Below are 23,164 nucleotides of genomic sequence, written 5' to 3' on the forward strand. Positions count from 1 at the left end.
CAGAGACCAGGGATAATTCCAGCCTTTGACTTGTGACCATGCCACTTTCACAGTCGAATGTTGAGTCAGTTGTGCTCTGAACCTCACTTGTTTCATCTGCAAAAACGGAGTTGATGATTTGACCTCTCAAAGCTGCTCTGAGGATCCCATGGTAGGACATTGTTACCACACCTAGATTAATGTCTGACACTGAAAAGCAGCTCCATGGATTCCAGAATCTTCTCTTCATCCCTTGAAAGGATGCTGGAAGAGATAGCGTCAAGGAATTCCAGTCCAAGTTGGAGATACCCCAGACTGGGCAGTCCTGCTGGGCTCTGTGGGAATTGGTGCTGGCCTTCTGTTCCCCTCAGCCTGGATGGCTCTACCTTGGAGGGCAGCAGCTTCACCTCAGTTTCTGGATCTGGCAATCCTCTCGAGTCCTTTGCTGATCAGCTCCCATCACTGTAGATTAGGTTTGGAAAGGCAGACTTAGCTATCTTCTCTCCACAGGGTGAACCAGGACCAACCTTTAAGGAGAACTTTACATTGCAAGGCATTTTTATTCTTGAGACTGATGAGAGCATTTTTTTTTTTTAATTACTAAGCTTGGATCACTTGTAAAGCATTTTATACAATGCGTTTCATTTGGGCTGCAGCCTTCAAGCTTCAGAGCCTTGTACTAATGACTTAGCACTCTGACCTTCTGCTTTCACAGCTGTCATAGGGGGTGTCTATCCGTCTTAGTATGCCTTGGAGCCCCCGGCACATAGCACGCCTTGCCAAGCAGTGGTTATCATTGCTATTATGGGCCCCTACTGCAGTGGTTTCCTGAGTGTTCCATGCAGCTTCTTAAAGCATTGTGGAGGGTATCAGGACCTTGGTGGTGTGGGGTGGGGGCTGGGCAAGAACGAGCCGCTGTTGGATCCAGGGTCTTGGGTCTGCCCCTTCATCCTCACTCCAGCTCCCACGGAAGCAGCTCTGCTTTCCTCCATTCTTAAATATTGTGGTTCTACCTAAGACATCATTGGGAGGAGAAGGGAAGGTAAAGTATGAAAACCACCACCCTTCTGTCTGAATGCTGCCACCTTCCCCCTTTGCTGGCTGACACCCAAGATGGAAAGGGCAGAACCACGGATAATCGGGAAAATCAGAATACCTCGAAAATCAGTTGAGGTCTGGATTTTATTCAGATTCTGTAAGACTTAGGAGTCTCTGAATCTCTTGCTCCTTAGTTTCTTCATCTGTAAAATGGGGCCATAGTACCTACCTGATAGGCCTCACAGGGCTGCTTTTGGATGTAGAAATGCTTTGTAATTGGAGCTGGAAAGACCCCGCCATAGTGATATTACTGACACCTGCTTGTGCTTTGATCCACCTGTTCTGCTGGGGTTGGAGCCTATATGCATCTTAATCAATATTCAATTTTTAAAAAGTGTTCAGATGTTCATATCATCCCAGGTGTGCATCTGGCTCCTCCCTGCTTTATCCTACCACCTAGATAGGTGATATAACCTTAACTAGCTCCCCACGCCACCAAAGTATATATAGGCATGAAACAAAGTAGAACCTCTTTTTTTTTTTCTACTTGCAACAGGAAAAACCCCATGTGGGCTCCCGAGATACTTTCTCATTTGTTTTTAACCACATCCTGGGTTTGTGTTAGTCAGCCTGTTAAACAGATATGATCCAAAAAAGAAGAAAACAGAAGAAAATAAAGGTCTTAGGTCCAGAGCTGAGCATTTCTGGTCGCCATGGCAACGTAGGGGTACACGCTGTGGTTTCTCTCCCTCAGCTGTCTTCCCGGAGACTCGTTCATCAAAACCACTGAGCCTCACAGAACTGGGTACCAAGGTGACAGTTCTGGGACACACTCTCCTTGGCCAGAAAGACTGTTGGATCCAGGATCAGGAGTGGGGGCCTAAGCAGACCTTCCCACCCTCTCCTCTCCCCCAGTTCCCATCCTTCCACCAGGAGGCAGGGGTGGGGGCTCTTTCTTTAGACTCTGTACAAACAAGCTAAGAGCTTCATGGGGTTGGTCCTTTGGAGGCCTGGACTGAAGGGTCAGGGTAGTGGCTGAGAGCCCTTGGACTCTCCTCTGACAGAGCGGATGTGATAGGTCCTTGTTGGTTCAGTGTTGGCTGCCATGACAGGCTCCTTGGACAAGAGGCTGAGAGGCCAGGGGATAGAGTCAGGTGCCAAGAAATTGGGGTGCATTTCCCTTCTGAGAGCCAAGAGATGAATAGCTCAGTTGAAAGCCACCCAGGACACATTCTGGAGGAAATTCTCTGGGGATGATGGTGTATGAGTATTTTCTCTGCTCATTAAATCCTCACCCACCTCCAGGGCAATTCCGGGAGAGACTGAGTCACTCAAGACTCATGGTCTGCCCGGGGCAGCCAAAGGCGATTCGGCCACTGAGCGTGATTTTGGCCTGGTTCAGAAGGGGATGCTGAACAATAGACCCTTTCATCAGGCGCCCATCACATGGGCATCAGGGGATGGGGGCGAGAGATGTGGGGCAGCAGGAATGCTGCCAGCCTTCTGGACTGGCAGACCTGGGTGGCAGCAGGGGCTGTAATTGCCAGGAAGACTCCTAGATGGAAACTTCTGGGCTTTGAAGACATTAAACAATCACAGTGAAGAACAGAATGGTTTCTTCGTGTCCCATTGACACTGTGGACTGTGGCCTTTATTGGAACGGCTTGCTCAGGCCTCTTACAAAAGCAAGTTCAGTAGTCAGAGCACTGGACAGGCGATCCAGAATCTAGCAATTATGGACCCCGGAGGGCCTGCTTCTCTCACAACTGGCTAGGGGGGCCATGCTCAGTCATTGTGGATTTTTGTTTCCTCTTGTGTCTCATGAGAATGTGGTTAGCTGCTCCCTATTATCTCGCCTGGCTTTAAACACAGGTGATCCAATTAGCAATAAAGCTTTTTTTTTTTTTTTTAATTGACCTTTTCTCTTCTAGTTCTGATCAGAATCAGTTCGACTAGATTTGTGAGTTGCATAACCTTTTCCAGACGTGAGCTCAGCAAATCAGAAGATAGAAAGAGGATCCTGGCTAACTCATGATAAATAGTATAAAGGTGAAAATGTGGAGAACCCACAGGTGCTTTTGACTTGCATGTGATTGACTCCAGGAGTTTGATGGAGTGAATGGAGTGTCATGCCCCAGCTGGAATGGCCTGGTCTGTTGAAATTTGTAGGCTGGTCATCAGATATGTCAAAATGTCACAGGGACAGCCTGTGGTCTGGCATCCCAGTCCTCGGCCAACCTGTCTTCATTCTGCCCTGCCTGACCTGCGCCAGAGTCCTCAGACTGTAAAGGGCAGAAGAGGCCTGAGGCTGCAGCTGGGGTTGGAGTCTTTGATCTTCAAGGGGATGACGGGAAGAGGACAAGTAGGGTGAGAAAGAGGAAGCCAGCCTTCTGTTGGGGAAAGTCAGCAAACACAGGGACCTCCTTGGCATCTTTGCCTCGGGGAGAGGGTGTAAGTTCCATTAGTGCAGGTTTTCCCACTGACATCTTCCCAAGCTCTTAGGAGAAGGGCCCTACCCTTTTAAGCTTTTGGTCCAGAATCAAGAGACCTGTGATCTTAAAATAATACTTGAGCTTACTAGCTCAGATTCCTCTCTGCAGAGCCCTCTTTTACTTCTCACCTCTCTGCACCTTAAAAACCACGTGAAGAAGAAGTAGATTTCCTGTAGCTTAGCATCTGTCTTAGCATCATGCATGAGGTGCCACTTAACACTGCAGTGTGATCAGCCAGACTGCCCAGTCGGAAATCTATTCTGCTGGCTCCTGGCTCAGGTCATTCCTGTCTTCTCAAAGAATCAGTTACCTTCTGTGTCAAATGGGGATAATAAAAGTGCCTGCCATATACCACCCTGCTGTGAGAATTAAGTGAATTTTTAGATGTAAAATATTAAAAACCTCATATGGGTCCAATTAGGTGCTGGATGAATGTTTGCAGTTATTATCATGGCCCTGGAAAGTGCACGAGTCACTCAGTCGCATGACCTGGCCTTCTCCCAGTCTTCAAGAAGACCAGCTTCCCCAGGCTCACAGCCTACTCTGGTGGGACCAAATCAGGAAAAAAAAATCTCATTCTGCCTTAATGCTGCCTCACCCTTAATGAGGAGATGACGGAAGGGGCCAGGCCCATCTAGGTGGCGCCTGTTGGAAAACACACTAATTCGTTTGGGGCCATCTGGAGAAGTCTGGCTCGGAGAACTGAGTCTCTGGGCACAGCATGACTGCAGATGGTCTCCCGGGGTCTGCACGTGGGGTGCTCCGTGTGTGTGCTCGAGAGGTCTCAGAAGATCTGGCCTCAGAAGGGGCCCTATGACAGGATGCAGAAAGGCCTTGCTCATCTTGGAGAGGATGACTGTGAAGTCCAGACAGACAACACTGGTTACAGAGCTGAAAGTTGGTCTCTGCAACATTTGCTTTCGGGGAAAACAGCATAAGTTCTCAGAAGCAAACGCTTCAAGACATTTGAAATACCTCCTGGGGAATTCTCAAGCAGGGCCAGCTGCTGATTCTCTTAGACACGATGCGGGGAGCAGACCTGAGACGTGTTTTGTTTGTACCTCACACAGTCTGTTTGTCCTGGGGGGAGTGGGGAGCATTTCCTTCCCTCCTTCACTTGTTCCACGTGTGCCTACCTCTGTGGTCCTGCACAGGGTCCTGGGGAGAGACCCTGGGGAGAGATGCAGTCACTGCTCTCAGGAAGCCCACAAGGAAGTCCCAGAATTTTAGAATCCTGGAATTTCTAATTAATGAAGAAACCTTAAAGGAAGATCCCCTGGAAGAGGGCATGGCAACCCACTCCAGTATTTTTGCCTGGAGAATCCCATGGAAAGAGAAGCTTGGTGGGCTATAGTCCATGGAGTTGTAAAGTCACAACTGAGTGACTAACACTTTCACTTGAAAGATAATAATTTCTTACAATTCTTTACCTGTTTCTGTCATAGACATCTTTGAGAAGCTAATGGAAACCCAGCGAAACACCTATACACGTGTACACGCTTGCAACATAGATACGTACATACACACAGAATCTTGCATATAAGTAATTTCACAGGTTTATAGACCCCTGAAAACCCGCTCGTGAAAACTTCTTGTCCCTCAGCCCTACTGGTCAGCTGTGTGACATCCCCTCCCCCACGCTACTCACCTCCTAGGAAAGTCTGGAGATCCTCAGACAATGGCGAGTTGGGTAAAGATTACACAGTGTGGTACTCTCAGAAGAGGCTGCGATTTTCTTCTACTTGTGAAGCGACTGGAGCAAACCAAGAAGCTACTCATCTCAGGCCTTAGGCAAGATTTTGAAATGTGCTGGGGTGATTTTACCAGAAAGATCTATTTTTCTTGATGTGAGTCTTAGTGAAAAATATAGGCAAGATTAATGGTGGTATGGGTCAGCTTTGGTTTATCCAAAAACAAATTTACCTAGAACCCCGCGGAATTGGTGGCATAGCACAGGAGTTGGAACCCTGACTCCCCCACTTGGGTGACTTTGGACACATTATTTAATTTGTTTGTGCCTCAGTTTCTTTCTCTCTAAAATGGGCTTGGCAGTAGTGCCTATTCCATAGCACTTTTGTGAGAATTAATTTAGCTGAAGTAGATCACCCACCTAATGAGTATAAAACACCCATTGGCTCTAATTAAGTGCCAGACATCATACAGAGTGTTTGACATGCTTTGTCTCATTTCACAGTCCCACAAACCCCTATTGCACTGTCATCCCATCAAGGAAAAGGCTGAGTGTCAGAGAGGTTAAGGAACTATCTATCTGTGTAACCCAGAGCTAGTAGCAATGTCAGGACTTGAAGCCAGGGTACATCTTGGGTATATCTCCTCTAAGTTGAACTACAAGGCTTCATTGTGAGTTGGTGCCAGAGAGTGGATTACACAGGTCTCTTGGTGAGCACGTTTTTTGTGGTCTTCCCAACAGGCCACTGATAGAGTTCTTCTCACATGGGCAGTGAGATCCCTGGGTGCCAGGCCCATGGCTCCTCTGTCCTCCTGGCAACCGCATCATAACAAACACTCTTCCTCCTTCAGACGCCACCCTGAATCTGAAAGTGGCCTCCAACCATTAGTGTTACCCATCAGATCTCTCAGAGGGAGGAACATGGGATCATTCCTTTATTTCATGATTTATTGGAGACCAGAGGGCCCAGCGGAAAGCATTCTTGATTCATGTCCAGTTGGACAGGCTTATTGGAGAGATGCATTTGGCCATTTACTGTTAGGCCCTTGAGTTACGGCAGCTCCTCGATCACAGAGATCTCTGTTTATCTAGAGCGATGCCCAGATATCTGGGGAGTTCTGCCTCTCTACAGGTGTTGGCAGTGTGGCCATTGCCATGGACACGGGTGGCTGTCCTGTGATTTGTGGTCCATGGCTACTCATGCCTCAGCCTTGCTCTAACTTAAACCTTGGGGATATTTCTGGCTCTACATGGGGGAGGTTGAGAATGCATAAAATGTTTTGTAAATTGGGTTTAGAAGTAGTGGCCTGGTGGTTAGGCCTGTGGTCTCTTGGTGCCCAGACTGGCTGGGTTTGAATCCTGGCTCCATCGTTATGAGTTCTGTGAACCTGGTCATGTTTCTTCCCTTCTCTATGCCTCAGTTTCTGTATCTGGAAAGTGGGGACAATAATATTACCTACCATATAGTGGGGTTTTACGGATAAAACGAGTTAATACTTGTCAAATGTGTAGAAGAGTGTCTAGCCTATACATCGTAAGTGCACAACATGTGTTAACAGCTATTATTGCTGTTAGTATTACTGATACCCTTTGGGGGTAGTAATTTCTGCTTGTGTAAGTGTTAAGGAAGTGTTGGAAAGTCTTCATACATTTTGAAGACTTAACAGATACACAACCCTGAAAGGCTTGGTCCTTTTTAAGGCACGAGGGACCCAGAGGGGAGGAAATGTGAATACTCTTGACCTGAAATGAAGGTTTTGGAACCGTCTTTGGAATTCCCAGATGGCTGAATGCCATCAGGGCTAGGATGGGACCTTTTTTATGTGTGAGACTAAGATGAATATAAGCTGTGGAATCCTTACATTGCATAGAATTTCTTCATTCATCCAGCAGCCTCTTTTCTGAGATCTACTGCACGCCCTGTTTAATCTTCGCGTTTCTAGGAAGGCTGAAGCTAGATTTTATCCATGCTTTCCTGTCTCGGCTGACCATAAGCACACACGACACACACTATTCTCACGCACACGTAGAGACACCCTCACACTTGCATGTGTGTGTTGTCTATCAAGGGATATTGTTTGCTCCTCCTGGAACTCGAGAGATTTAATTCACAAGTATCAATCTGAATGGTTCCTTTCTCATTTGCATATTCTACATGCCAGGTGGCAAACTCAAATTCATGTTAATAACACAGAAACTGCCATTTAGCTCCGAGCCACTGTCCATGCCTCAGACTTTATATTTAACCTGGGAGTGACGGCAGCCACCCGGCCGCGTGCAAACGGCCACGCCCTGCCTCTCCTGGCATCTGCTGAGATCTCTCCTAACAGTCTCGCCTCCAAGAAGCTGATTGGGAGGCTTTGTTTCTCATTTATAAGCTACACACAGAGAGCCTCCGGAAGGACAGTCACTCAGCGCAACAGTTTCTCTTGGCAAAGATTGGCCAACCGAAGCCAAAGCTGAAAATGTCAGTAAAAACAAACAGGATTTCAAAAGCGCCTTGTCCGTTTCCCTCCTCTGTGCTCCTCTAGCCTCATCAGCCAAGCGTTGTGTGAGTGGCTTCCGAAGGACACCATTAGACCAGAAAGGAAATCCCCCAAACACGTTTGCTCCATCTCACCTAGTTCTGACACTTTTTTAAAAGCACCTACATGCTGATGAAACAAAAGAAAACCACTTGATACTGCCTTATGTCTTTTCAAAGCTCCATTTCTTCTTTTACTATGTTCAGAATCGAGAAAGATTGTGGAGAGGTTTCACAGTTCTCTTATCATCTCGGTTTGCTCTTTGTCAGACACTGTTTTCTCGTGGTTGGAAGCTACTTCCTGCTCAGAAAGGAGAGAGCAGTTGTTGTCCTTACAGTTCCATTAACATTGATCCTCTTTGTCATTAGGTCACAGTTTTTAGGCGTATCCCTCCAGAGTGAAGACTTGCTCTAATGATATGAAAGGATTCCTGAGCACACGGGAGTAAGTGGATCAGAGTGTGGCTTTTGGTGTTAAACAGACCTGAGATGGAATTCCAGCTCTGCCACTTAATTGCTGGGTGACTCTGGGAAGTCATTTCATTTTTCTCAGCTCCAGTTTCTTCACCTATGAATAATATGTATATAACTTACCTATAAGTCACCTCTCAGGGTTCTTGAAAGATGATGCCACACAGAACCCCAAAGAAACTGGGTACCCAGGGACACTGCAATCACAGGCATCCCCACCCTGGCTATCAGCTCGGAAACATATTGCTGAAACAGAACAGCTGGGATTCAGGAAGGCAGCTACAGGCTCTTGAAAGCAATCCTCACTTCCTTGGGCAGCTCACTTTTCCGAGCCTCAGTTTTCTCAATGATGTGTTCAGTCGCTCAGTCGTGTCTCTCTGTGGTCCCATGGACTGTAGCCAGCCAGGCTCCTCTGTCCATGGTATTCCCCAGGCAAGAATACTGGAGTGGGTTGCCGTTTCCTCCTCCAGGAGATCTTCCCAACCTAACGATCGAACTCAGGTCTCTTGTCTCCTGCATTGGCAGGTTCTTTATCACTGGCGCCACCTGGACAGAATGTACAAGTGATGCTACTTTCCTGCATCTTATCTCAGATTTAAGCATGAGGCAGCGATGCATTGACATGCTGCAGCGAAGGTGGAAGGCTCTGGCCAGTAGGGAAGATTATCTGGCTTTGCAATGAGGCTGCTCTAAAACAAAGTTCTTACCCTTTCCAAATTATGGATGCAGAACAATCTAACTGTTCCTTTTCATCCCACAGATCTGAATATAACCTGCCGATATGCAGGTGTATTCCACGTGGAGAAGAATGGTCGCTATAGCATCTCTAAGACTGAGGCTGCCGACCTCTGCAAGGCCTTTAATAGCACGCTGCCCACCATGGCCCAGATGGAGGCGGCCCGGAACATAGGGTTTGAGACCTGCAGGTAAGGGACCAGCACCCGCCTAGGCCCCAACTAAGCCCACTGCGGAAGGCAAGCTGCCTGGGTCCAGGGGGCGGGGCTTAGACCCGGAAGCGTCCTCTCTGACAGCTGAATGGCTGGTTGCCTGAAGAGTCGGCCCCACCCATGAATTTCGGCAAGTCAATCTGGAACCAGTATGATTACTAAAATTTAAGGCCAGCTAAAGACACCTTTGTGAGTCACAGCGGGGTTTCCCAGGGGAGGCTTTAAAGGTCGTAGGTTGGAATCCGCTTGCTTGAAGCTCCTGTCAACAGCGCGTTCTCTGGGCTTTGAAGAAGCCGGCAATATCATTGTCAGAACCACAAGAAATTGAAAAACCAAATAACAGTGTTTAAGATAAGTACGTGCCTGGTGGAGCCTTGACCCTGTAGACTCGGCTGAAGCAGGTTTTTCAAACTATTTTTCTCTCTTTTGATTTTGTTTCTTCTGTGTTGCTCTGATTTGAGAGAAAAGGGCATGAAAATTATTAAGATGTATATTATTACAAGTGATTGCAAAGCAGTGAGAGGGGTTAAGGGAGGCCTCCTGAGCTCCTCCTCCTGGACCTCGCAGTGCTCAGGGAGCAGTCCTCAGGTCCTTCTGCTCCAGGATGTTCACAGCAGGCTCGCCTGTGTGTGCACACTCAGCTGCTTAGTCGTGTCTGACTCTTTGCGACCCCATGGACTGTAGGCTGCCAGGCTGCTCTGTTCATGGAATTTTCCAGGCAAGAGTACTGGAGTGGGTAGCCATTTCCTACCCCAGGGGATTTTCTCAGACAGGGATTGTACCTGCATCTCTTGCATCTCCTGCGTTGGCAGGTGGACTCTTCACCACTGAGCCACTTGGGCAGCCCTCACAGCAGGCATGGCCCTTATTTTCTGAATTTTTTTAATGGCCCTGTGGTAAGTGATGAGCATTAAGAGTGAGCAGTGGTGACCGCTGTGGTGAGGTGTTTGGGTTTGGTTTGTCTTCATGTGAAGAACCCTAGGAAATCTGGACAACTGCCGTCCGAAGTTTCCGCCCTATCCTGCAGCCGCCCCTCTGCACTTCTGCAACGTGACGTTAGGTGACATGGTTCTTTTCTCATTAACACGCTCACATACAAACACAGGCTGCTTTTTAAAAAGTCAAGCTGCAGAACTCTTTTTGGAAACCATTCAGTGTAAGTTAAGTGCATCTATCCCCTGTCCTTGGGTAAGGCACCTGTAGTCTGGGTGGGAACTGAGACTCAGGCTGACGTGGAAAATGAAGCATCTTTTCAGTTTTTTTAATATGGTGACCCCTAGCCACGCTTGGCTAGTGACATCTAATTAAAATTAAATAAAATCAAAACTTTGGCCCTTGGTGGCACTATGTTTCAAGTGCCTAATTAGCCACAAATGCCTGGCAGCTACTTTGTCAGACAACTGAGATTATAGAATGTTTCTATTTCACAGAAAGTTCTGTTGAGCACCTTTGCTCTGAAGCGAAGAGCAGATGTGTGCAGATATCTGCATGTGTTCCAGCAGGGTCTGCTGCTAAGTCACTTCAGTTGTGTCCTACTCTGTGCAACCCCATAGATGGCAGCCCACCAAGGCTCCCCTGTCCCTGGGATTCTCCAGGCAAGAACTCTGGAGTGGGTTGCCATTTCCTTCTCCAGTGCATGAAAGTGAAAAGTGAAAGTGAAGTCCCTCAGTCATGTCCGACCCTCAGACCCCATGGACTGCAGCCTACCAGGCTCCTCCATCCATGGGATTTTCCAGGCAAGATTACTGGAGTGGGGTGCCATTGCCTTCTCCGCAGCAGGGTCTGGGAGAATATAAAAGGAGCAGATAGCTCAGGTAGCTTCTGAACTTGAGGTGTAGGCTGCAGTGCAGGAAAGTTAATTAGCAGGTCCATTTATTCTATTCCTAAGGCTAATTATTTAAATATGGCCCTGACTAGGCCAGTGGCCTAAGAAAGTGGATTTCATAAGCTGAATTTTGATTGTGAAATGCAGGCAAGGCAAACTTATGAAATACGGAAATGTTCTTATATGCTGAGAACAAGGGAAGTTCTTACTGTGCCCAGTGGCCAATTGTCCAGCCCTTAGACGCTGGACAAAGGGCTTCTCAGATGATTCAGTGGTAGAGACTATGCCTGCCAATGCAGGAAACATGAGTTTGATCCCTGGATTGGGAAGATCCCCTAGAGGAAGAAATGGCAACCCACTCCAGTATTCTTGCCTGGACAAGAATGGACAGAGGAGCCTGCAGGCTATAGTCCATGGATTGCAAAGAATTGAACACGACTTATTGACTGAGCACAGCACAGACCCCGGCTCATCCATGTGTATCCCTCTCTTAATCCTCAGACTGCACCAGGAGTTGGTTGTATGACTCCACTTTGCAAAGTAAGCAACTGAGGCTTAGTTCTGCAGCCTATCTGGGCCACATCACTTGCATGGGGAGGAGTCTAGACTCCAGGCCAGCTTCTGAGCCCAGGGCAAGATTTAATGACCCAGCCCTCCTGAAGAACTGAGAGCAAAAGGGAGATGAAACTCTGCTGCATGGATGGATTTGCTGAGTATTTCTTTTCTTCCTGGGAACAGCAACCTACTCATGTAGTACGTGTGCGTGTCTGCTAAGTCGACTCATGTAGTATACACATGTAAGAATTTTAATATCCCTAACTGATGGACAGGGTGACAGGTAAAACCTACAGTGAACACAATGTGGTAAAAACTTAGCAACAGTTTACAGAGGGGATTGTAACTTCTAGAATGTCGGTGTATAAGGACTAGCAGAATGTGATGGGAGTAAAATGGGGAGTGGGCTCGCCAGGAGTTTTACTATTTAAAAAAGGCAAAGAAAAACTGTGCCAAAGAAATCTACCGTTCCACCCATAGCTGGTTCTAAGTGTTGCAAAATGTATTTCCATAATTTCACTCAGGTAGCTATGAATCAGATACCTGCCTTAGGACAGGTGGGAGAGTCTCACAGGTGATGGGAAAACCTTAGCAGCTACTCTCTTCAGTCTGCCCCACCCTGATGAGTTGGGATCCTCAGATACATGGAAACGCGTTAATATTTAATTGTGCCCCTCCCCCCACCAAGCTCAGAAGTCTTTGGAGAAACCAGTCCAGCCATGCAGATGAGGAATTAGTCATGTCAGCTTTTGCAATTTAAACATGATGAGTTCAAGGTGCTTAGAAATTTCAGACTCACAGCCATTTCTGTGGGTCTTGCAGGGCAACGCAGTACATACTGTCGCCTCTGGCAGGAAAGATTGAAGGGATTTGGGCATTGCATTTTCAAAAACCTGCTGGATTTAGTGCTCTCCTTTTCCCTTGCAAATGGTATTTTCTCAGCCCACACCTCATTTTTTGAAGCATTTTAGATTTGAGAGAAATCGTGTGGTAAGTATTCAACCACCAGGATGCTAGTCAGAGGCTGGGTACTATATGTTGTATCTGAAAAGGAGACACGTGTTTCTCCAGCATGCTCCCAGAAACGCCATGATGGGATGGAGGAGTTTAAGCACTTCTCTGACTGTTGCTTCTGGAAAATTCCTGAGCTAATGAGGCTTTGCTATCTACGTAATAATTAGTGGTAAAAGTTGCTCAGTCATGTCTGACTCTTTGCAACCCCATGGACTATACAGTCCATGGAATTCTTCAGGCCAGAATATTGGAGTGGGTAGCCTTTCCCTTCTCCAGGGGAGCTTCCCAACCCAGGGATCGAACCCAGGTCTCCCACATTGCAAGCAAATTCTTTACCAGCTGAGCCACCAGGGAAGCCCAAGAATACTGGAGTGGGTAGCCTATCCCTTCTCCAACAGATCTTCCTAACTCAGGAATTGAACTAGGGTCTCCTGCATTGCAGGTGGATTCTTTACCAACTGAGCTATGAGGGAAGCCCATTAATCATTAGTACTCACATTTTAATGACTATCAATTTACTTCCACTGGCAGTGGAATCATGCCTGAGATGTTCATGGGACAAGAGGCATTGTATCTGGCATATATTAATAAGGTAGCCCAGTTGGTGAAGAATCTGCCTGCAATGCAGCAGACCCAGGTTCAATTCCTGGGTTGGGAAAATCCCCTGGAGAAGGAAATGGCAACCCACTCCAGTATTTTTGCTTGGAGAATTCCATGGACAGAGGAGCCTGGTGGGTTACAGTCCATGGGGTCTCAGAGAATCAGACACGACTGAGTGACTTTTACATGTTTAGAGCAATGAAGTCGGAAATGAGGGAATCGCAGAAAAAGGTGAGACCAGGAAAGAAGAGGAGGATAGATATGGGAAGGATATGGGTTTGCGATTTATGAACTGAGATGAAAAGCCACCTAGTTCCCATCTGATGGGAGCCAGTAGTTTTCCGTATTTTCTGGCAAATAGGAACGTAATGGTGGGCCAGAGTGGATCTCACATGGTAAATACGGGGTCATTTTATCTATGACTTTGGCTTCCCTCTGCTCATTCAAACTGATTGTTGGTCACAGATTTCATTGGCAATGGATCGATTTTTTAAAAAAGATTTTATAGAGCGCCAAGAAAATCACTTTGTCTCCATCAGCCTTGTTGGCCCCTTCACTGTCCCTCTGCTGCTGTTTTTGGCTTTTGTATAACTCCGTTGTTGAAAACTCTGGCATGCCCAGGAAGGAAGTTTTGTACTGCAGAAACGTCCTTGGGTGGGATTTTACGAAGTCCCTAATTACACTGTTGCAGGTGGGTGACCTCTGGTTTTCTTTTGCAGGTACGGGTTCATAGAAGGGCATGTGGTGATTCCCCGGATCCACCCCAATTCCATCTGTGCTGCAAACAACACGGGGGTGTACATCCTCACATCCAACACCTCCCAGTATGACACGTACTGCTTCAATGCCTCAGGTTGGTCCCAAGTGGGTCAGCTTTAAGTCCTGGGTGGCTTTTGGCAGGCCAGCCTTCGGCAGCATGGCTGACAGTCTCAGCTTCAGTGGGGATTCATGCAGCCTCCATTCACATAACAGATGCTTGCTGCATATTTCATCAGTAGTAAAAAAGAGTCCTGTCTCCAGGGTGCTTACCTGCTATGTTGGAGAGGCCAACAGTAAGCAAATACATATGAAACCACTTTGATGAAGTCAGACAGTGACAAGTGTTGTAAAAAAGAAAGCAGAGCAAGGGACTACAGAGTGCTAGGGGCGCTTTTTTTTCTGAGAAGATCATCAGAGAGAGCCCATGAGGAGGTGGGTGTGGGAGAGCCCTGATGGGAGCGAGGGAAGGAAGCCACGGCGTGGTGGACAGCAGTGCACAGCTGGGTTCGTGGGAGCATCAGGGCATGTGCTGACAGTGGCAAGGAGACATAAGAGATGCAGGTTCATCCCTGGGTGGGGAAGATCCCCTGGAGGAGGGCATGGCAACCCACTCCAGTGTTCTTGCCTGGAGAATTCCATGGACAGAGGAGCCTGGTCTGCAGGACTATAGGGTCTGCAGTCTATAGGGTCACAAAGAGTCGGACACGACTAAAGCGACTTAGCAGGCACGAACAGGCCAGTTACCACTGAGACTTTTCTCCCTGTCTTTCTTTTTGCCCATACGGTTGGGCTCATCTTCAGAGAAGGGAGTGAACAGTACTGATGAACCTTCCTCTACTTTGGGGAAGTTAGTTCCATTGAAAAGTTTGAGAAGTCCTGGAGGGTATTGCATGCCAAAGTAGCTGCAGTAAAGCAGTAAAGTTCAAAGCGATGGGTTTCATTTTCTTGTATGCAAATTTACTCAATATGTTAGAGTGCTTTTTATCAATTTTCTATATGTTTTAAAGAAGAGTATTTAGTGATCAGTGACACACATTCAGTATTGTGCTGGGCAGAGTAGAGTGAGAAGGAACCAGAGGCCATCTTTCTTGTCTCCAGAGTTAATCTTGTCGAAGTCATGAGATGAAAAATAAAGGAGCTGGGGAAGAATGTTTATCGAAGGAGAAATACATTCTAAATGTCTTGGATTAGAGTTGGATGATGATGGGGGTGTTAAGTGGGTGACAGATCTTGATAACCTTCTGCTCTGTGCCAGGGATCACTTTGGAAAAGATCCTTGAATCCATCTTAGCCTGAGACTGCTCAGCAGGTGGTCAGTGCCCACTGATGTGATCCTCCTTGAAAACTGGCCACAGGGACCAAAGCCAGCCCCATCTTAGCAGATGCCTTCTATAAGCTTAAAATGTCAGCAGTATTTTTTGTAAAACATGGCCTGTGGTTGACAAATGAAAATACGGCAGACCCTGAAAAGGGTTGATGGTGTTTATTGCCTCTTTTCTCAGTGGTCAGGCCCAGCACTGGTGACTTCTGTGTTAATACAAAAAACTGACCGGAATTAGTTCATTTTTGAAGTTTACTTTCAGTAAAATGCCCATTTCTGTTTGGAAAGGAGAAATTTAGGGGAAGATTCTACATTCATCTGTTTATTTATTCACTCATTTATTCAACAAGCATGCACTGGGGACTCAGGAAGCTGTCTGTCCATCTGTCACTGAGTGATTGGCTAGACTGAATAATTAACATCTTTCTTGGCTATTTTGGTATAGTGGAGGCAAGGTTTATGAGATGCAATGTATCAGGAGGCTCACCTCAGAGTCTTTCTAACAAATCCTTCAGTTCAAGGAAACTCCACAGGCTTGATTCTTTCAGCAGTGTGATGCTCATTAAACAGAATGAAAGGCTGTTCAGTGAGGCCCTGTATCTGACATGGGAACACGAATGTATTGCACATTTGGGTCACCATCCATCTTAGTATGCCTGCCAGATTTGATATTCTTTATAAAAGTTCAGGTGAATTGGAGCATGAAGGGACTCCATTCCAACAAATGCACTAATCATTTGCAAAACTGCCTTATTGGTTTTGACATCCTGCTTCATTCTCTTGCAACTTTATTCCTGGAAATTTCCAGTGCACTACTGTTACCTGCAATTGTCTTTGAATTTGGGGGAGGTTATTCCATCCTTGACATTCAGATCAGATCAGATCAGTCACTCAGTCGTGTCCGACTCTTTGCGACCCCATGAATCGCAGCATGCCAGGCCTCCCTGTCCATCACCAACTCCCGGAGTTCACTGAGACTCACATCCATCGAGTCAGTGATGCCATCCAGCCATCTCATCCTCTGTCGTCCCCTTCTCCTCTTGCCCCCAGTCCCTCCCAGCATCAGAGTCTTTTCCAATGAGTCAACTCTTCTCATGAGGTGGCCAAAGTACTGGAGTTTCAGCTTTAGCATCATTCCTTCCAAAGAAATCCCAGGGCTGGTCTCCTTCAGAATGGACTGGTTGAAGTCATAATCCAAGGCCTTCTTCTGGTTCTGTGTCAGATAACAGTTAAATCAGAAACATCTCACGGGTCAGGTCAGTTTCTGGTGGTGTCCCCAAAAGAGATCCTATAGATCTACTTTGCAGGATCTCCCAGGTTGGCTGTTTGTCCTGATTTTCAAATGAGAGAATCACTGGGAATTTTTTGAAAACAGTATAAGTCTAAAGAAATACTATTATTGTCTCCCATGACCTTCAGATTCCTCAAAAGCAGACAGAAATGTTCATCTTTTGCTCCTTGTTTATTCTGTGATCCGTCATATGTGCTGAGTTAATGCTTAAAATGAATAAAAGAACTGATAGGTCTAAAACTTCCTTTCATTAATTCTTAGGCATTGTCATTCAGGTTTGATAAGAATGTTTCTTGACTTGTTTGTATTTGCAGACCATTTGTGGGGGGGAGTTAATATCTTAGATGTGTTTACCGGAAGAATGGACTATAAGAAAATTATATTGGTGGGTTTTTCCCGCCCCCCCCCCCCCCCATTCATTCAACAAAGATTTTAGTGCCTCTCTAGCCCCATCACACATAAATGTTCTGGCCAAGAAAGATAAAGTTATTGCTCATCTTGTGGAGTTTCCGTATTTCTATGGAGGTGGCAGGGGGTAGGGGATAGGAGATGTGCTATGCACAGCCATCAAGTAAAATGAACAAGACAATTTCAGCTAGTGGTGAGCCAGAAGAGGACATGAGAGAGAACAACTCTGCAGTGGTGATGGGTGTTGGGGGTGGTGAGGGGCTAGCTTAGATTGGATTATGAGGAATGACCTTTCCAAGGAGGTGACTTCTCTTTGAAGAATCTCTCTTCTGAGAAATCTTTTAATCAGCCCTTACAAGAATGGCTATTTTTAAAACCTGCTTTTCTCTAGTTGAGTGTATAAAGCTGCCAGGTGTTTCCATTATGATGTCAAAGGATAGGCCAGTAAAGGGCATCATGCCCTTTATATGTGGGAAAAGATGCTCCTAGGAACTGGGGAGCAAGCAAACCCTGCTTTATTAGACTTGTGTGTTTGTCCAAGTCATAAATACCCAGTGATTTATGGCAGGACATTTAAAATACTTGTGATAATAGGTTTCTTTGTAATAGCAGTTTGCCTGCCTGCTTCCCTCTGTCCATCCATCCTTCCTTCCATCCATCCATCCGTTCACCCATCCATCCATTTATCCATCCATCCATCTACCAACCATCCATCCATTTCTTTGTCCTCTTTGCCAAGAAGCAGTTCTAGAAAAACTAACCTAAGAAGTCAGTTTTCCATTTCATCAGTTAAAGCATGCATGCACACACACACACACACACACGAGTATAAAAACTGTAATACACAACTGAATCCAGCCTTCCTGTAACAGCGAAGCTAGCTCAAAGCTTTCTGAGTTTTTAGAGCTTAACCAAGGTCCAGTTACGGAATAGAGCATTTGGGCAGGAATGGAACCATTGGTTAAAGCATTCTGCAGGCTTCCTACAGTACTCAAGGGATGGCTGGCAGGGGGAAACTGTCAGAGTTTGCTTTCAAAGGGCTTTAGACAGTGCTTTTCAAAGAGCTGCTCTCATAACATTTATGGGTGATCAGGTAGGCCCAACGTACAGTCAGAAATCATTATTCCCAAAGAAGGGAGGAAGTAGAAGATAATTGGAAGGAAGAAGAAAAGGAAGTCAGAAGTGTCTGTGATGATAATAAGCTAAAACAGAAGCCTCAGAAAATATTCTGGGCACCTGGACCAAAGGTGGACAACCTCAGAAGCTGTACAGTTAGAAGCATTTTATTCAGAGTAGGCACGTAGTGGATTAGTTAAATGCATTAACTAATACATTAATAAAAAGACAAAAGATTGGTTTTTTAAAAAAACATTCCTACCAAGTAAGTTCTATGTGGATTATTATAGTCTTTAGAGTTTTATGCTATTCATGTTGATAAGTATTTGATTGCATTTGTCAGCTATATTTTTCTGTTGTTTCTGCAGATAACATTTTTTGCAGTGTTTTCCCTGTTAATTTTATAATAACAAATTTAAAAAATAACTTCTAATGTATGCCTCAGTAAAGAAAGACCATGTGTATCTTACTACCATTGTATCAACCAGCCTTCTATAATGCTTGGTATAGAGCATATACATTTGTTAATGAATGGATATGTTGGTGTGGGGACCTTCCAAAGATATATGAAGTAAAATAAAAGTGAAAAAATGCATCACCAAGGTCAGAGAAGTTCCTAGGTGACTTGGTCAAGTTTAAGAAAATGATCTGGGATAAGTTATAGCAAAAGTCATCCTAGCGAAGAGAAACAAACATCAATTATGCTTCTGTTTTTTAGCGTTCTCATGTCTCTTTTTCTTTTCTACTTCATAGCTCCACCTGGGGAAGACTGTACATCGGTCACGGACCTGCCCAATGCCTTTGAAGGACCAATTACCATAAGTATGTATCTCTTCTAACCTTGGCTGAGTTTTCCCATTCTTGGGGAAAAGATCAGGTGCATTTCTTATGTTTCACATTTGAATGGAATAGCACTCATTTCCCTAAGGCTAACCACAGGGCTACAGTTTACTGTCCCTTTATTGCTGTATGGTTTACCCCAATGCTTTCATTGCTCCTGAAACATCAGTCCCCTGAGAGGTGCTTTCACATTCGTTGGCATCTCTGTGGACACAGCACTGTCATTTACCTGATATTTTTCCTTTATTTAACCCATCATTTTCTACTTAAAAAGCATTAATATAACTCCAAATGGAAAGCCAACACTTCTGGTTATAAGTAAGAGGTAACCTTAGAAATAAATATAAATGTAAGAAAAATTAAATAATGTTCTTAAATTCTAGCTGTTGAAGGCTCTGAGTCTGAGCCATGTTCCCTTTCTCAGAGGCAGGGATTAATACGTGTTAGAGGGAGGGACATTCTGGCCTCCCAAATTTTCTGTTTGATTCAATTGGAGTATTTAAAAATGATAATAAGAGTGCAAACTTCTTAATATGTGTTTCAACGTTATTTACACTATATCGACCTAAAATCTTCCTGATTATCCTGAGAAGTTGACACTGCAGAAAACACAGTATTTCAGCCAGAACTTTCAAACAGGTTAACTTGTTAACTTGATCTGATTGCCTCTGAGCCTCATGTTTTGAGAAGTATGACAGTGATGAGGAGGCTGGATTTCTGCCTCCTAAAAGCCAGACCCCTCGATGTGCAAGGTGACGGGAGTGCTCGTGGTGACAGGGGGACGAAAATCATTCCTGGCCCACGCAGTTCCAGCTCCCCACAGGCAGGAAGTTGCCCCTGCCCTGTACCTGACAGGAGGAAGAGGGGGCCGGCGACTGTGACGTGCTCTGTCTGCGTCGGGCCTGGTGTGAAATCCAAGTTCTTTACAGTCTGGATGATCTGAGCCTCAGTTTTCTCGTTTGAGTAATGAATCAACATATAAGATTTGTCATGAAACTTAAAAAAGATAATCTGATCCATGCCCGGCCCATAGTAGATGCTCAATAAATGCCCCATTTCCTTGGTCCCAACAGATGTTTCTCTCCACATCCAGACCCGTTCAAGTGCGGTCCTATTTCTTGATCAGATCTCCGTCTGTGAGATTATTAGGGTGATGGAGACTTTGGATTTTTTAAAATTTATATTTGATTAATAGTTCCACTTGGACAAGATAGATAAACAGAAGGAATCTTTAGTCCTGCCCATGCCACATAGTAGAAAATCATTTCAGCTAAATGCACACTTGTGCAGTGAGTGACTCATACTTGAAGGCAACACATTTAGAAGAGAACTATGAATGGAAGCCCTTCTCGCTCTTTCTCCTCATGTCATTCTAGTCATTTTCTTGTTTAAACCAAAGATTTTGATCTTTATATTCACTCCTGTGTCCTCATTTCAAGTTGAATTTCACAGATGGCAGCGCCTCTGTCAATATTTCAGCATGCTGCTTTGTTAGCCAGGACTGGGGGTTCATTGAAACTGGAAACATTTTCCACTTAGAAAGAAAATCTAATTCTTCATGGATTTGCATACCTCAGAGGTATGGTTCCAGACCACTGCAATGAAGCGAACATTTCAATAAATTTGGGGGAGTTTCCCAGCACATGTAGAAGTTACATTTACACTATACTATAATCCAAGTGTGCAGTAGCATTGTTTTTTTTTAAAACAAATGTACATGCCTTAATTAATATTTTATTGCTAAAAAATGCTCACCATTATCTGACAACGAAGAGTTTCCACAAAACTTCTGTGTGGAAAACACAGTATCTGTGAAGCTCGATAAACTGAAGTACTAATAAAGAAGTTATGTCTTGTATTCCCTGATGAGACTGATTGCCTCTTTGTCTCCTACTTTCTCAAAATAGATGGAATTAATAGCAACGAATATTACATGTACTTGAGAAGGAAGGATAGGGACCAGGCAGCAGAATTATCATTTATTGAGCACCAGCTCTATTTTGAATACTAGGCTAAGTACTTTCCATACAATGTATCATATAGCGCTTATAACAGAAGATAGTCTCATTCCCATTTTACAGATGATGAAACTGAAGTTCAGAGGGTTGCCTACCTTGTCTAGAGCCACACAAAGCTGGGATTCAAACCTGGGGACATCTAAATACACCCTCTCCCCCACTTTCCCACTTGCAGAGTGTGTGAATGGGCAGGGAGGGTTCACCGTCTTAGTGCATCAGCCACTCTGTCTTCCCCACTAGAGATGTAGTTAGCTGCTGTTTTGCTTAATAAAAAAAAAAGAATAGCTCTGAAGTCACTATAAGATAAGCCACCGTCTTTCCTGTAGTCAGAATCCATCAGCTGTCAGGTTCTGACAGTGGCTCCTCTGTCTTCCAGCTATTGTAAACCGTGATGGCACCCGTTATACCAAGAAAGGCGAATACAGAACTAACCCAGAAGACATCAACCCCAGCGTCGTTAGCCCCAGCAGCCCTCCTGACGATGAGATGAGCAGCGGCTCCCCCAGTGAGAGAAGCACTTCAGGAGGCTACAGCATCTTCCACACGCACCTCCCAACTGTGCACCCGTCCCCAGACCAAGACGGCCCCTGGGTCTCCAGCGAGCCAGAGAATACCTCGGATACCAGTAAGGAGAATGAGTCACTGTGCTTTCCAGTAGCAGTTGGTTCCCAGGGATGTCTCTGGTCTATCTGAGGGACGTGAACTCGTGTGGATAGCGTCTGTCTCTAGAAGGTGGTGACATGATCTGGGGAGGTGGCCTCCTGCAGTTCTCGGTGTGCTATATCATTGACTGCTACCGCTTACAGAAAAAAAAATATTTTTTTCCATCTCTAAGAAGTACCGTACAGGAAATTTTTCAGAAGAACATCCCTTGTTGTCTTGTCCCAGAGAAATGGTGACAGTTGAGACCTGATAACACAAGCTAGTTTCATTTTGGCACATTTCCCTTCTTGTTCTTACCCATTTATGGATAAAATTGTTTCCATAAAGTTGGGATCATAAAATATGCATACCATTTCATCTGCTACTTTTTTTTCAGGTTCATTTTATATGTTTAGGTTTTAACTTGATTTATGTTCATATTGTTAACTGGGTAATAATTGGTCATACTCTCCACTCATGATTTGCTAAACAATTCCTTTGTTTTTGGCCTAAGGGAGTGTATCTGAAGGAGTTATCTGATCAAATTAAATCTACTTACGGGTTTTATATCCCAGCTGGTTGGGGAAGGCTCGTCATACTTGCTTGGTTATGTGGTAACTCATCTTTGGGACTGCTGGAGTGCAGCTATTCAAGCTCTACATGCAGTTTCTTTGGGGTTTGGCCTCGGCGTTTCACTTTCATTGGAAAGTGTTTACATCTTCCTCTGGTCTTCTCTGCTTCCTTCTTTGCTTTTCCCCCTACGGTTTGTTTTAAAACAGGTTTCCAGATTGGCTGTGTTCCTTCTGTGGAGGATTATTCAAACCCAAACAGGCCTTCTGCCTCCTGAGCAGCTTTCCTAGTATGGTGTGGATCTTTTCTCCTGGCTGCGGCTCTTGGGGGGGTGAAATTCTGGTCTCCAGAGAGTGTGGCAGAAATGTCTTGGTTTGCCAGTGCTCAAGACGGGGCCCTTTTCTACTCTTCAGAAGCCAGGGCGATTTGTCAGAGCGCTGTGAGTTAACGTAAGGTCACTTTCTTGATGGTGTTTTAAATTTCTGTTAGCAGCTTGCCGAGGGAGGGGCACAGATAAAGCTGGGATCCGGTCATTCCCCACAGATTCTTTGAAGCATTTCAAACGGCAGATATTTTCAAATTTCCCGTGATTACCCAGATCTCTGGAGACTGCGTTGCAGTATTGTCTGTAATCCTGTGAACAATCCTTCTTTTAAAATTTATTTGTTTTAATTGGAGGATAATTACCTTACAATATTGTGATTTTTTTTTGCCATACATTAATATGAATCGGCATAAGTATAACACATGTGCCCTCCATCCTGAATCCCCCTCCTACCTCCCTCCCCACCCTATCCCTCCAGGTTTGAACAACCCTTCTGGAGAGAAGCTTCTGCAAACCAAGCAGGTGGAGCTGCTAGTTACTTGCTCCTTGCTGAGTCCCCTGCCTTTCTAAAGTAACCACTTAGAAGGTGTTCAGGGAATGCAATTTTAGCAAAAGCAACAATTAGTGGTCTCAGCAGGAAGCAGATCAAGGCAGTCTTAAAGTACCATTTCCCTCCAAAGAAGAAAATCAAGACAAAATGTATCTTGTGGGAACCAGATGAAACTAACATTTAAGCTGC

General features: G+C 45.3%; 1 protein-coding gene across 11 annotated transcripts in view; it reads left to right on the forward strand.

The window, feature by feature from the left end:
• CD44 (CD44 molecule (IN blood group)) overlaps window positions 1-23,164 on the forward strand; it is an 87,869-nt gene that overhangs the window by 26,060 nt on the left and 38,645 nt on the right. For all 11 annotated transcript variants that reach the window (XM_019975397.2, XM_019975398.2, XM_070804032.1 and 8 more), the window contains exons 2-5: window positions 8,955-9,120; window positions 13,855-13,988; window positions 18,784-18,852; window positions 21,265-21,513. In XM_019975397.2, coding sequence (XP_019830956.2) covers window positions 8,955-9,120; window positions 13,855-13,988; window positions 18,784-18,852; window positions 21,265-21,513 — 618 coding nt within the window. The remainder of the gene's footprint in view (window positions 1-8,954; window positions 9,121-13,854; window positions 13,989-18,783; window positions 18,853-21,264; window positions 21,514-23,164) is intronic.

This window comes from Bos indicus, chromosome 15 (assembly GCF_029378745.1).
Source record: "Bos indicus isolate NIAB-ARS_2022 breed Sahiwal x Tharparkar chromosome 15, NIAB-ARS_B.indTharparkar_mat_pri_1.0, whole genome shotgun sequence".
In the NCBI taxonomy this organism is placed as follows: Eukaryota; Metazoa; Chordata; class Mammalia; order Artiodactyla; family Bovidae; genus Bos; species Bos indicus.